General features: G+C 31.6%; 1 protein-coding gene across 4 annotated transcripts in view; it reads left to right on the forward strand.

Moving 5' to 3' along the window:
• The window catches only part of LOC118202892 (dystrobrevin beta-like), a 129,186-nt gene that overhangs the window by 105,852 nt on the left and 7,084 nt on the right, over positions 1–16,250 (forward strand). For 3 of the 4 annotated variants that reach the window (XM_085824113.1, XM_085824110.1, XM_085824111.1), the window contains exons 14-16: positions 1,596–1,878; positions 7,905–7,958; positions 8,816–9,018. In XM_085824113.1, the coding sequence (XP_085680239.1) occupies positions 1,596–1,878; positions 7,905–7,958; positions 8,816–9,018 (540 nt within the window). The remainder of the gene's footprint in view (positions 1–1,595; positions 1,879–7,904; positions 7,959–8,815; positions 9,019–16,250) is intronic. The other variant, XM_085824112.1, reaches the window with a different exon arrangement.

A 16,250-nucleotide genomic window follows, 5' to 3' on the forward strand; every position in this document is an offset into this window, starting at 1 on the left:
TCACAGACCTGTTTCAATTTTCTCAAAATAGTATGTGGAGCTGCTTTCCTTTGATCATCCATCAGAACTCACAGCTTTGATCACACACATTGCATTTTCAATGAACTACCTTAACAACTTGTTAAATCGATGCTTCTACAAAGGATGATGTCCTTAAAACAGCTTCCAGAACTTCTGCTGACTCTGTAGCTCCTTTTGTGTTTAAACATTTTTTTATTTGCTCTTTGTTTAAAATATCATATTGCACCATATGACTGATGCTTTTATCCTGTTTGCACTATACGAACTACACTGTTCTAAAAGAAGTTACTTCATATGCTTCTGTAGAGAGAACTAAAAATCTTTTGGTGGCCAAATTCGTGTATTTTAATTTTTACTCACATGATTTAACCTTTTGAATGTAGACCAAAACCTTTGAATCATAGCTGTATCTTAATAATAACACATGTGGCCTTAATAATTAACCATTTTTCTATTAATTATTCTCTTTGAAATTCTTTATTGCATTACTTCAACTTTTAACATCATAAATAATATAAATATTAGTTAGCTTGCAAACATTATTTGAGAAATTTTGTTATTTAATTAAATTGTATTCAGTGTGATCCTTGAAATTTTGATATTTGTGTGGTGGGATGTTTATTTGAAGCATGAAATTGTTTTCTACCCATCTCTTTTGCTGATGATGATTTTGTTTCTCCTTTCAAAATTGTCATAGCGTAATGTGAATGTTTTAAAAAATCTGAAATATCAATTTCATTTTTAATTGTTTCAATGTGTTCTGCTTTTATTCTTTTAACTCCCAGAGTAGCATGACCCCCTTTATCTGATCAGGAGATTGTTTTGTAGCTTGGTATATATTAGCTTATAATTTAAAATATTTTGTTTTCTTACTTTCTGTAATGATGTATCATCTTAATGAATGAATGGATGTTTATGAAAACAGACCAAAATAAGTAATTATACAAATTTAGCTAATAAATGCTTTTAAAATATAGGCCTTCATGAGCAGATTTAAAAAGCCATACTACTTAATTATTGTTAATATTTGTATATAATGTGAATGTTAATATTTGTTTCAGTGGCTTTTAACTTGAACTGGGAAGCTATCGTATTTTATTTTAACTAATTTAAAAGTCATTAACATTATATCTTCTTCAAATATAATAATTTTAATAGAAAAGGTGTATTGTGCTGTAATATGTTATAAAAAGTGGGAATTTTTTTTAAAAATATGTTAATCCAGAATTTGTCCAATTTTAGAAAATTACTTAAATGTAATAGAATCTTACTTTCTTAACACTGTTATATTAACAAATAAATTTTTGTCTGTATTAACTGAATTACTTAACTAAGTAAGTTTACCTACTAAATAGCATTATAGTCCTTTCTTGTCTCTCATGGCTAGTAAGTTTTTATTAAATTAAATGGGTTCTAGCCATGAGAGCTGTAACTTTCTCTTGCTTATCTATAATACTTTATGCGGTAGATTATTAGTATGCTTTTTATTAATTTTATTCTTTAAATTTATTTTTTCATGTATTTTAAGCAAAATGGTGATTTTAGTTGAGCTGAAAAGTATTTTTTCTGTCTAGAATCATCAGACATCTCCTCGGTCCACACCAAACAGCTCCCCTCGCTCTGCTACATCCAAATCACCACCTTTATCTACACCTTACCCTCTGTCTTCTTCACGCAGTGCTCCTACAACTCCTGGGAGTAATCCACCAACCTCTGAAAGTGCTACTGGTGCTCCTAATAATGTCATAATGGCATATGACCAGTCAGGAAGCACTAGGAGTCTTCGGAATGATTTGCTGGTAGCTGCAGATTCTGTAACGAATGCTATGTCTTCGCTGGTTAGGGAACTAAATTCAGGTATTTTTTCTCATAATTTTTTTGTGAAAACAGTGTGCAGTGTTTTTGAATTTGCTGCCCAGACAGTATAGTGGTAAGGGGAGCCTACCTCTGTACTGAAGGGCCCAGGTTCCAATCCCGAAGAAGGCATAGCTGTAACTGTCCATCCCCTTCATAGGCAGCAACAGTTGCTGCCAATTAGGTATCTCCATAATAAAATGGCCATTACATTTGCCCTTTGGAGTGGTCACTGCTGAATAGGCAAGTGCCTGCCATTGGATTAAAAAAAGCGTTTTAAAGTTTGAAAGTGTATTTTTATATTTTGCTGATTTCATAATTCTAATTTATTAAAATACATTGTAATCTGCTCCAATGCAGTATGTAGCGTTGCATGCCTCCAACTTGCACGCAACCAAGAGGTGACTGTTGAGACTGGATAAAAGACAGAGTCTTGTTAAGGGTTTAAGTCCCTTTTTATTCAACGTAATAAATTACAAGTGCGTGCTCTTGACGCTCACAACTCGGCGGTCAAATAAAAATAATAACCTGAAAAGAAACTAAAGACAAGACTCTAACTACGAGGCTCTCTAAAAGTAACTAACCTCACCGCGTTTTACAATACCGCTGCTAATTCAGCTAACTTGAAGATCACATTGAACGATTAACAATACTTCCAGGCAAGCACACGGCCAAAACACGGGGTTCCTCAATTTCTGGCTAACTACCTCCGCGCTCGTGAAGTAAGAACAGCACACCTTGAACTCGTTTCCTTTCTATTTAACTCAGAATACTTCCGCTGATAATTTGAATCCTTGCGCGTTCTACTGAAATTTACATACTCTGGCATTGGCAGTTCCAGGGGAAAGTAAGGCTTGACAGGAAAGGTAGTTTAAACTTAAAATAAATGTTAGTTAAAATAAATATAAACCCTACAAGTATATAAAAATATTATGATTCATAGTTATTATACAAGTTTTATCATCTAATAGGAAATAGCAAAATGTCTTCTATGATATGCTAACATGCCATGTTTTGATTCGAAGTTCCCACCAAACAGATTTATATATTTCTGAAAAACATTGTTTAGCTGTCATTTTATGAATAAAATAAAACATTATCACACAGTTATCCTCATCACTGTTAGTTAAATGTTTGGGTAAATTTTGCTTTTCTATTGAAAGTCACAGAAAAAGTGCTGATAAGGCAAAACAGTGTCTCAAGATATATTTATATGGCAATCTATAACATCATTAATAAGTATTTGTATAGCAACTCCAGTATGCTCATAGCATGTCCAAAAGGTATTTCATTTCTCTTGACGTTTTGCCAGTGTGACTGCAGATTATGTTCTATAGGAGTTTTACCATTTTGGCATGGCTGCAAACCTCATACTACAATTTTTATTATCTTTGGCGAAATCAAACTTAGCTCTTTGTTCACCCACAATGTAAAATGTTATATGCCTTCTTTTTCCTTCTCATTTTAGGATTTGGTGATGAAATTCCCCCCCCCCCTTTTTTTTTTTTTTTTTTTTGTTTAAGTGAAAACAGATGTGTGTGTACATAAGAACAACACTGGAAAAAATCAAGAATTTTGTATGTCTTGTGTGTAAAAAGAAGAATGTAAAACATTAAGTGGCATTAGATGTGTCATAGAAATAGTAAAGATACTCCCTAAAGATGTTTTTTGTGGGACTGCAGATAATCAGGGACTACTAATGTTATGTTGCAATTATATAAAATAAGGGTATTGGGATATAAAAATAAGAGTATTATCAAAAATTATAATATTACCAATATTTTGGCATATCATTGTTTAGAAAGGCATACTAGCAGCATATGATAAGCATTTAAAAAAAAAAAAAAACGAGTTAACATGTTAAATATTTGGGACTTTGAAATTATCCCATATTGGGAAATGATAGAAGAAATAATGTTGCTAGAAATGCTCTGCAGCATGTTACATAGATTACATGATATAAATCAACAAGAAAAAAACTCCAGATAGCAGTTAGAGTGGGATAACTCATTTATATGCGATGTATTTCAATTTTTCAAATTTGGCAATAAATATTCAAAGCTTTTTAGAAATACAAATAATGACAGAAATATATTTATAATTTTAAATGATTCATGATTTTATTTTGAGCAAATATGTTATCATTTTGATAAATAGTTAAGTTTTGTGATTAGAAATTTATTGATTTCATGTGTACATAATAAGTTCAAATTCTCAATGAAATGTCCTAATTATATGCAAGTTTTAGAGAGCACTTTGAAATTAAAAAAAAAAAAGAAAGAAAGAAAGAAAGAAAGAAAGAAAAGAAAGGGGGAACATAAATGTTAGCAACTGTCTATGAAAATATGATTATCTCTGTATAAATAGAGAATAGAATTGATGTTAAACTCATAGAGATACTTTCCCAACTTCACTGCCCATATCATAATGGTAGCAAGATTATAATACTGCTCATTTTTACTTTTCTCGCAGCGCTTAATTGATATCAATTCCTCTCTGCAGCAGTAAATAAATTGTGGTGCTCTTACAAAAGGATATAAACCGTCATATGAGTTGTCAGAACATATGCTTTTCTTTTGCTTGTGACCTTCCCCACTTTAAAATCCTTGTGTCATTTACATATGTCATTTCATGGCCGTTCCGTTTTTGCATATTTGAATGCACAGTAAAATGGTTCTGTCTTAAAATGATGTAACATCTTCCCCAATCATTGGTAAATCAAAAATTGCTAACATTTAATTTTTTTTAAGAAAATATATTACAATGTGTTTTACTGAGATTTCTTATTTTCATTAGTCACCAGTAAATAAAAAATTGTGAGCATATTTTTTTAAAAAAAAGAACGCATTAACACATGGCCTGCTGATATTTTTTTTTTTTTTTTTTTGATGGATAAAGTAATCTGCGGATAGTTGTTTGTGTAAACATTAGTTGAACTTTTAAACATAAAAATCATAAATAATGATAAATGCAACAAAATTCATTAAAATTACATCTAAAATAACACTGCACAGAGCAGTAATTATTACAGAACTGCAATACATATCTTAAAAAATTAATTCAAAGCAGATCTGCTCTTCTTCTCTTTTTTCCCCCCTTATCATGTCAAAAGTTTACTCCTGCAGTGGCTAAAAAAAAGCAACACTCTTTAATTTTTTCCTAGGCAAAAAAAGAGTCATAAAATTGCCTGAGATTTTTCTCTCTCTCTTTCTTTCATGATTCCTTTCTTTTCCTTTTTGCAGGGCCCACCAGCGGCCGAGCGGTAAAATCGCTGAACACTGGTAGTTCAGTCCGAGGTTCGAATCCCGCGAATGGGCTGGCTGCATGGGCGTTTCCGTGGTTTTCCCCATGTGTAATGTGTATACAAGCCAGTTTCCCTTAGAAAGTCCTCCACGAAGGCATCCCTTCCCTTATACAGATAGCCCTAGTGTGCTTTGCTATATTCTCAATACACCATTTTCTTTTTGCAGTTCATTTGAATATTGACATTATTGCTAGAGAATTTCAGTTTTGTGAAGCATGTGTTGATGATTATTTGCAGGATGTTTTATCATTCTGGATAATACAGGAGCAACAAATAAGAATGCTAGACCAGTAATTGGAAAGTTTTATTTAAAGAGAATTCCAGAATTTAAAAATAGTAAACAACATCAAAAGGCATATGGAAAAAATAATCCAAAAAGAAACAGGATTATTGTGTAAATTAAATTACAGTTGTTACAATTTTAAATGAATATTGACAAGCTCTCATTGGACGATTAAAACTTGGCCGGTCTCCTGACATTTTAGATAATAATACTTTTCAGCAAAATTTTATGTAGCAATTAAAAATATTGAAAGAAACATTATGTCTCTTTGAAAATCCATGCCATTCAGAAGATGTCAGATTTTCACACTATTCAATTAAAATGTCGCCAGCTCTTCACAAGGACTAGTTAGTTTTCTCCTGTTCCCATTGCTACTATTTGTATGTAGGTGGCCATAAGATAAAAGAAATTTTGATTTTCTTATGATTATTTCAACTGATATTACCTTTAGTGATGCATGAATGTGCTCTTGTGATGAATGGGAGAACTCGGAGGAAAATCCCCTACTGCAGTAACTCAAAGGTTAAACTGTAAAGAAATACAAAGAAATACTGTATCACAGTTTTGTGGTCTTCACCACCTGATGAGAGTATTGTACCAGTGTTTAAAGTTCATGAACAGAGAAATGCAGAATGGAGTTGCTCATTTCTCAGAGTAGTTCTTTTCTATCCCTGTGGTTATGCTTCATATATCTGAGCCACTAAAATCATCAAACATGATAACATTTTATTTATTCACTTATTTATTTTTACATTAGTAAACGATTTGTAGTGTAATATGTATAATGTAAGTGTTTATTAATTTTCTTTGATAATATCAGATCACCAAGCTGAGTATGCTTTAACTACAGACAATTAGTAATCACTCGCTAATATGTTGTAATAAATGGTATCCAATTAGTGTTTTTAAACAAAACTATAAACAAATAAAAAAAACAAATAAAAAAAAACAAATAAAAAAAACTCAAACAATTCAAAGCCTGCCAGAAATGAAATGCTGAAAAATATTTAGTATAATTATAAATTCATGACATTAATTTATTTGCCATTAATACTCAAACCTTTGTTTGTGTGGCAGATAGGGACCGCATAAAAAAGAGTAAAAAAAATTGCACAAAACTTCACGAGTAGCTATAAAAAATAGCTTTTGCAACGCGTTTTTATTTTTATTTTATTTTATGCGGTAAGTAGGGACCGCATGAAAAAACGTAGGAAATAACTCAAAACCTTACAAAATAATTAGGAATTACTTTTTTAAACGAAATCAAGACATGAGGCTTGGCAGCTACTTGGAATCTTACCAAACCTTTTAGAATCTGATTTAGAAAATACACATGCGAACATTTTTTAATAATTTATTTACATATGTACTTATTTTACACATACAAAACTTTTCAAAATGTATAACAATTATCTTTCGTAATCTGACAATACACGAAATTGCTTGCGGTAAACTGATTCAAATTTGCTTTCTTCAACCGAAGATACCACCTCACACTCATTTAGAGTTGACTTTTTTCGGTTATCACGTAGTCAGTGAACAGTTTTTGTGGCGACTGTTGTTTTACAAGACATTTGTATATGTATCAGTAGCCAGATATACAAGATTAAAGCTCCCCCCCTTTTTTTTTTGATTATTTATTTATTTGTTTTATTATTGGTAACTTCCTCAATTGTGTTCCAATTTGATTCAAATTTTCATATACTGCACCAAAACAAATCTTTACAAAAAAGACCATACAAAAACAGGTTTGAATGTAATTCTTATTTATAAATACTAGATCTTAAAGGAGAATGGGCTTGTGCTACCTATTAATAGTTGGAGCTTTTTGCCAATTCACCATTGTCAGATTTTCTTTCATCTTTGTGCTTCTGTTTTTAAAAGGCCATCTATAACTTTTAATTTATGGAGTTTAAGCATGTTCTGTTTAGTGTTTTGGTGTAAAAGTTTTCTGCTTCTGTGCTTTTCCCTCTTATATATGATTTATAAATTGCCTTTCTATTGACCAAACTATCAGAAATAAAATATGTACCATGCAAAATGTCTTCATAATGATGGCATGTTTGAAAACCAAATTGATCCTTTTTCATGTTTACAATTTCTTGAGAAAGCATGATAATTATTAATAAGAGATTACATCAATTCTGTGATTCTTTCTTTATCGGTGATAATTGTAATCCTTTAGTTAATGAACAGATAAAATTAGAATTTCATTTCTGACTAATTATATATTTATTTATTGTTATGGAATTTCATTCAGCTTTTGTATTTAAAAAAGAAAACATGAATTATGCATTACTTTTATTTTTTGAACTAAAATTGATTTCAGCTAGCAGTTTTTAATATTTACAAATAAATAATTTTTAATTTATTTAAGTTTCTACATTATTATTTTATAAAATTCACTTTGAAAACAAGTAAAATAATCTATGTTTCTCGTAGGATCGGAAGATGAAGATGGTGGCAATGACAGCAAAGTTTTAAGTAGTAGTCGAGGTAATTAAAATATATATTTTTTATATATAGCTCATAAAGTATATCAATAAAAATGTATCAGTGTGAATTTAATGGTAAATCAGCTGTAGCAAAATATATATATATTGAAGAAAGTGTGTGCAACTCTCAATGATTAATTTATCTAGCCCTTTAGCATAGGGAAAATGTATAATCAACAACAAATGATTTTCTTGTGATAAATGTGGTATTGAATATTTTTAAAAGTTATTAACCAGTCTTTAAAAATTAATTAGATTATAAAAATAGAATTATTATAATAGTAATAACTTTTATTTCAAATCACAAAATATTCTTGAAAGCACATAAGATCTAAATCCGATTACTAATTAAAGCATGAAAAGGCATATTCAGGTAGTGAGTCTCTGTAACGTCTCAAACTTGATATGGCCTGGAATTATGCTTGCGAAAATCTTGCATTAATCCATCAGCACTTTTCTTTTATACATATAATTTTGATTGCACATTGTATAACCTTTTTTATTTTGTTTTGTTCAGCTCTCTGTAGTTTTTACCAATTTAAATCAAGAAAAAATTAATCAGTGTAAGAAGAAAATAATAATAATGTAAGGTTGCATACAAAATCAAGGAAATAATTGAAATCATCGGGAAGTTAATTTTTTAATTAAAATTAAATTAGCATTATGCTCTAATAAATAATAAATATTAAACAATTATGTGCAGAGTTTACTTAGCATACAATAAAAGTTTCTAAAACTCTTAAATTATCAGTAAAACTGTATCTTCTGAATTTTAGATTACTTTATAATGGCTGAATTTTTATCTTTGCTGATACTGGTATGGTTAATATCATGTTTAAAATAAAATTCTGGTTTGAGATTTTGAAACAGAAGACACTGAAAGTGCTGTTGAGAGTTTGGAAGGTGGAGGAACACTCTGGCGGGAAGAAAGGCAAAGAGCCCAAGAAAATCATTTCCTACAAGAAATTCACGCTCGGAACAATTCATCAACTTCTGGGCACCATAATGACAACACTATTCAGGAGGAAGATGATCAAGAGCTTTATGATAACGATCCAAGGGTAAGAATTTTTTTCATTAGAACCAAATTAATCTAGTTTGTATTACCATTAAGGATTTGAGGTATCTTAATTTTAAAAATGATAGTACTAGTTAAAAGAATATAACAATTTAACTCATGCAGTGTGATCATTGCTGTACTATGGGGGAGCAGTGTCGCCAGATCATGCTATTTTTTTGCAAATTTGTTCTTTTAAGAAACTTTTGCAATTAAAATTTATGTGTATGTGATTTTGCAAAACATTTGCTGCTCTGTCATTTCCTTGTGCTATTTTTTGTAACTTCAATTTTTTTTTTAATAGATCATGAAACACTTAGGTTAAAATAATGTATCTGATAAAACAAATTTATAATAAATAAATAAAAAACTTATTTAGGCTTAAATAGAAGTTTTCATCTGGTTTGAGATCATAGAGAAGGTGTGAACAGTTCTCAGTGCCAGTGGTTTGTGTTTTCATGTGCTTAAGTGATTAATAGTTTAATCTTTAAAGTTTGCTATTAAATGGTGCAGCTGTAAGAAGGGTATTTTCAACTAAAATCAAACATCGAAACAGATTGTGTTTTGAACTCCTAGACTCTATACTTTGAATGGAAATATCACTGGAGCATTGAATTTTTTCTTATTAAAATTCTGGAAAAAAAAAAAAAAAAGCAGTTTGTAGCCTGAAGGCCATATATTGGTTACTCAAACAGAGAAAGAAATGTAGAATTTGACTTAATTCACAGCATGAGAGCACGAAGTAATATTTAAATGGTTTATTTAATAGGAAGAAATAAAAGTAATTAAGAAAAGTATATAAAGATGAAGTTAACGGTATGCAGGATTAACATAATGATGTAAAGGCATAACATCGAAAGCACAATCTAAGTTCATAAACTCTTGAAGACGTGTGAGCCGTCTGCTCACGTCTGCCCTCCACTCTCGACCAGGTCTCAGCGCTGTCTGGGATGATTCTTACTGCGCTGGGTGATGCTATACTGATGACGTCATAATCCTGCTATTCTAATTCAGCATTGCATTTTATGATTTCCCACAGCTTCGGCCAGCCTGAAGAGGCATCGTCCTCGATGTCTGTTGAATGGACATCACTATCATGTACCTGCAAAGATAATAAAATAAAAGAAAAAAAGAGAGTATCAGGTCCTTAGGTTTTGAGCTGATACAAGCATTAAATCAATTTGACCATGGCTTCATATGGTCAGCCGCAATAGATGTCAAATTTGGTCCTTCATGGCATCCTACTTTCTCGACTTCATATCTATCATTTGATCGAACAGCTATGATTTTATACGGTCCATGAAACTTAGGTCGTAGTTTCAAACCAGTCCCATATTGAGTTCTCTGAATGGCTACCAAGTCGCCAATCTTGTATAGTTTCGGTTTCTTACGTTTCTTGTTAAATTGTTTTCGATTCTCTTCTTGTATCTTCAAAATGTTGTTTTTCGCATCTTCTCTCATTTCATCACGTTCTTGCATCAATTGCTTTAGATATTCTTCATTCAATATCTCACTAATTCTCAAATCTTCTTTATTCTTCATTTTCATACCTATGAGAAGCTCAAACGGTGAATATTTTGTACTTCTCGTAGTTGTACTGTTGATTATCCTCTGGACATCTGAAACATACTTAAACCATTTCGTTGAATCTTCATGTGATAATTTTGACAAAACAGGAATCAAAATCCTATGAATTCGCTCAATTTGTCCGTTGCCTCTTGGAATACCGGTAGTAAATTTGACATGTTCTATTCCTTCTTCAGTACAATAAGCTGAAAATTCTTTCGATGTAAAGGCACTACCTCGATCTGAAATGATTCTGGCTGGATTTCCAAATACAGTCTGTTGTTGCTTCAATTTTGAAATAACTTCTTGTGTAGTTGGTGATTTCACTGGTTAGAACCAAGTAAATTTCGTAAAAGCGTCGACAACAGTTAGAATGTGTTGGTATCTCTTGTTCGTCGATGGAAGAGGTCCAATAAAGTCGATATGATACGTACTCAAGGGAACGTTTTCTTTTGGTACAGGATGAAGAAATCCTTCTGCTTTTCCTTGCTTCTTGTTGTACAGTATACATTCTATACAGTTAGCAATTACCTTTTTCAACTTTGCATTTCAGTCTGGGAATATAGAATTCTTGCTCTACAGCATTCACAGTTTTATCTACAGCAAAGTGACCTTTTGTATGTACCTTCTGTATGATTTCGTTCTGTAAGGATTCTGGCACTACTAGAAGATCTTTATCATTTTCAAATTTGTACAAAATATCATTTCTCACTAAGAATCCATTTTCTTCTCCCTTCTCAACTAAATTCTTGATTAACTTCACATGTTCATCTTCATTCTGTTGTTGTACTAACCGAATCTTCTCAGTTACATCGGATGTGTATGATGTTAAAATTAAAGCATTTCTACTTAAAGCATCAGCATGTTTCATTTGGCTTCCTGAACGATGTACAATTTCGTAATCGAATTTTTCAATAAACATTGCCCATCTCGCAATTTTAGGAGTTAAATCTTTCTTATCTAAAGTTTTCTGAAAAGCGCTACAATCAGTTACAATTTTGAATTTAGTCCCTAACAAATAGTTTTGAAATTTCTTCAGAGCTTCTATTAGGCAAGGCAGGCTATTAGGCTTACTGGAAGGGCTTCTAATTCGTAATTACAGAGTTTCTCTTGCTGCTGTGAAGTCTTCTTACTCATATACTGGATTGGATGATAATTACCATCATCAGACAATTGGAGTAATACCGCACCAAAGCCTTGACTACTAGCATCAGTATGAAGTTCTAATGGATATCCTTGCCTAAATATATGTAGAACAGGTGCCTGAGAGAGAATTTCTTTTAATCTGCAAAAAGCTTCCTGTTGTTCGGAATCGAACTTAAAACCAATACCTTTTCTAAGCAAGTCGCTAAGAGGTTTAGCTATTTTAGCATACTGAGGAATGAATTTACGAAAATATCCCATTAGTCCTAAAAAGCTTTGTAGTTGTTTACAGTTACGCGGTTGTGGAAAGTTTCGAACAGCAATGGTTTTGGAAGTGATGGTCGAATAGTTCCGTTTTCAATTACATGTCCCAAAAATTCAATTTTACATTTTAAGAATTGGCACTTTTTGAAATTTATTTGTAACCCATACTCCGAAGCAGTTTTGAATACTCTTTCTAATTTGTCTAAACATTCAACTTCATCATTAGCCGGTATGACTATATCATCCATATAAATAATTAGTACACCTTCATTTAACAAGTCACGAAATACTGAATAAATGTACCTTTGAAAAACATTTGGACTAATACATAAACCAAAAGGAGCTTTAAGAAATTCGTAGATACCATTATGTGTTACAAATGCGGTATATTTGGTGCAATTTTCGTCTATGTCTACATGGAAAAAGCCATTTTTCAAATCTAGTGTCATGAAGACTTTGGACTGTTCTAAGCGATCAAGTACTTCCGGAATTAAAGGCAGTGGAAATTTGTCTTTAATAATCTTCTTATTCAATTTCCGATAATCTATACATAAACGTTTCGAATTATTACGCTTGTTACACAAAACAATAGCCGCCGAATAATTAGAATTGCTAGGCTTTATTATGCCCTCTTTCAACCATTCCTTAATTTGATCGTCAACAATTTTTTGTTCCGTGAAAGACATGTATCTTCTATTTTGACAGACAGGAATGTCATCGCATAAATTTATTTGCATCTTGAAGTCAGATTGTCTATTTTTCCGAGGCTGGTACGAATTAATTAAATTACACAGTCTTTCTTTATGTTCTGTATTTGAAATATGCGATAAATCAATCTCGTTGACAGAAATAGCATTCACCAGATGTGAAAGGTAATTAAACGTCGCGCTACTTCCGCTTTGGGGACTTTTGTTTACATTAACAGAGACGCCAGACGATTGTGAAGGATCATAAACATTCTTCAATGAGATAGCAATATTCAAATTTCCCATAACGCAACGAACATTAGAATTTCGATATGACTCAGCAGTTATCAGGTTTACATTACTTTTATTCCGATGAGAAATTATTTGAAGGCCATTCTCGGTAAAAGAGGAGTTAAACTGACTCAATACATCCAAACCTAATACAATTTGATTACATAATGACTTAACAACATAAATTTTCGTACGCAGTGAAAAACTATCAATTGAAATATCAGAAATGAAAAAGCCGATGGGGTACATTTGCTTTGATTCAATTCCGTTTAATGTGATATCGCTACAATTTAAATTAGGAGAACCAATCTGCTTGTGTAACTCTACGCTGCATATCGTTACATCTGAACCAGTGTCAACTAAACTATCAACTAAATGATTATTTATTTCTACAGTCTTCATAATTCTATCCTTGTCACAAATTCGTTGTAATAAAGCTGCTTGTTGTGTCTCGGGGGTCTGCTCTGGACAGTTCGTTGAATAATGCCCGAACTTCTTACATTTTATACATTTTACACCCTTTGATTTGTTTACACAATGTTTTGAATAATGCCCAAATTCCTGGCAATTAAAACATTTGACCTTATTAACGTTAGATTGATTTCGGTTTGATGACGAAAGCTTACTTCTATCTTTAACTTGAGTGTCTACTTTCGGTTTCGGATTTTTAAACTTATCATTGTCCGATCTCATTTTATCATAAATTTTAAGCCTTTGTTTAAATTCAGATATTGTTTCACAACCATACAGTATAGTTTTTCTAACCACAGAATCGGGAATACCATCAATAACATATTTAATTAATGAAGCATCTTCAATGTTACCTCGCGAACACATTTCTTTCATTTTCAAAAAATACTCATCTAAAGATTCATTAGGCATTAATTTACGTTTACATAACATTTCATGCAACTCAGCAGAATTAAAAGCTTTACCATATTCAGATTTCAAAAGCTGTTTTAACTTACACCAGTCATTAACTTTAGGTTCACTCTGAATAAATAGTTTCGCTTTACCTTTTAATGATCTTTTAGCAAAAACTAATTTATGCAAATCACTCAATTTCAAAGAATTTATAACATCTTCAAATTCATCAATCCATTTGTCAACATTTTCATATGAATTACCAAAAAAAGGATTAACAGTACTTTCAATATCAGAAAAACTAAGATGAGGTTTAAAATGATCTTGAATTGGAAGCTGCATACTATTGTTTACTTGAGACTCATTAAAACCAGGATTGTCTCTTTGATTATCATCAAGCATTACTTCAGAAATTTATTAATAGTTTCATCTTCAATATCACAATTTTCTTCATGCAAAATATTTTCAAATAGTACAGATAAATCACATAGGAAAGAGACAATTTGGGTTACGACTCCGGTTTTTGAACCTTCTGAATTTATGCACAATACATTGCAAACTTTAATTAACTCATTCAAAGTAAAACTATTCTGCACTGTATCTATTTTCTTATTAAATTCTTCAGAATCTGGTTTAAATATAAAACCAGAAAATTCACGTAATCTTTTCCGGTTATTTCGATCTCCATCAGTATTAAAAATAAGCTTATGCAAACTTTTGATTTCAGAACTTTTACTGTTCTTTAAAGCTGCTTCCAATTCTGGAATTTCTACTAACTTCATATTGGAAAGAAAGTTTTGTACTCACCCGACAGATGATCGTCGTCAATTGGGTAATCCACATTTTATACGAGTAATCCAATAAATCGAATAACTTTCACTCAGTAGTTCAAAGGACAGTTCTACTACTCGCACATTTTGGAATTCGAGGCCGCACGATTGGTCGCCATATTTTTTTTGTAGAATTTGACTTAATTCACAGCATGAGAGCACGAAGTAATATTTAAATGGTTTATTTAATAGGAAGAAATAAAAGTAATTAAGAAAAGTATATAAAGATGAAGTTAACGATATGCAGGATTAACATAATGATGTAAAGGCATAACATCGAAAGCACAATATAAGTTTATAAACTCTTGAAGACGTGTGAGCCGTCTGCTCACGTCTGCCCTCCACTCTCGACCAGGTCTCAGCGCTGTCTGGGATGATTCTTACTGCGCTGCGTGATGCTATACTGATGACGTCATAATCCTGGTATTCTAATTCAGCATTGGATGTTATGATTTCTCACAGAAATGAAATTAATTCTGTTGATTATAATAGCTCAGAACTAAACAATCTAAGTGATTTAAAAATCAGTTTTCTAAATAATATTACAAAGAAATATAACAGTAAAAGTACAGGGATTTTATTAGTAATCAGAATCTGATAAATTTCAGTAAGTCAAGCAAGCAGAAAGGAAAATTCCCTGAAAAGCATTAACAGTTAAAATAAAGCAAAAAATAATGAATTAGGAAAATGAACTTTAATTGAAATAAATCATGTTTGCATTGTTAGCACAAGCAAACATGAGGAAGTGTTTTAACAATGGATACAAACAAATTAATTTAAAAAGAAAAACTTACTTAAGTTAACTGAGAATTAATTAAAAGAAAAAATGAATGTTTAAACAATGGATGATTAGCAATACAGTTTTAAAATTTTTGTCAAAATTAAGATATGTAGTTAAAATGACTAAGAATCAAATTACAGTCCATGACATTATGGAACCAAGGGAGACTTAATTTCTATTGACATCAGAGGTCATGCGAACATACATGGCTGTTCCTAGGCCATTGGATGCCTGCTTACTTTCCTAAGATTGCTGCCCCCAAATAAAAAAAAATGCTCAACAATTAATAAAATTTTTAATTCATACTCATGAAGTACTTACCTATGACAAATCGTATAAAAAGTACTTACAATGAATTTAATGCATTTAAAATATTTAGGCGTGGTATCATGAGAGTCCAGCCGCCCGTCCATACTTTTACACACTGCACCCGTGCTAGGAACGGCCCTGCGAACATAGGAAACTATGGCGTCACAAAAATCACATGATGCCTGACGTCATGTGCTACATTTTGTGACATTCGATTTTTCTTCTGCTTATTTAGTTGAAAAATTTCTGGCAAAACTGGGGGTGGGGAGCTGAAGGATAAAACTCAAATTAATTATTAATGTTAGATATCTGAAAAGAATTTAAATGTCTATTTTGAAATATTCCAAAAGTCTAATGTCAGTATCTATCTTTAGTGGAAAACTTTCTAAGGAAAACTGTCGCATATTTATATCCTACATGGCAAAAACCATAAAAGGTCCCATTCAGCAGGATTTGAATACAGATCAAGCTACCAGTTTTTAGCAATCTTATCTGCTTGCTT

This window comes from Stegodyphus dumicola, chromosome 9 (genome assembly GCF_044657685.1).
Source record: "Stegodyphus dumicola isolate Sdum_Otavi_A_Nest chromosome 9, ASM4465768v1".
NCBI lineage: Eukaryota > Metazoa > Arthropoda > Arachnida > Araneae > Eresidae > Stegodyphus > Stegodyphus dumicola.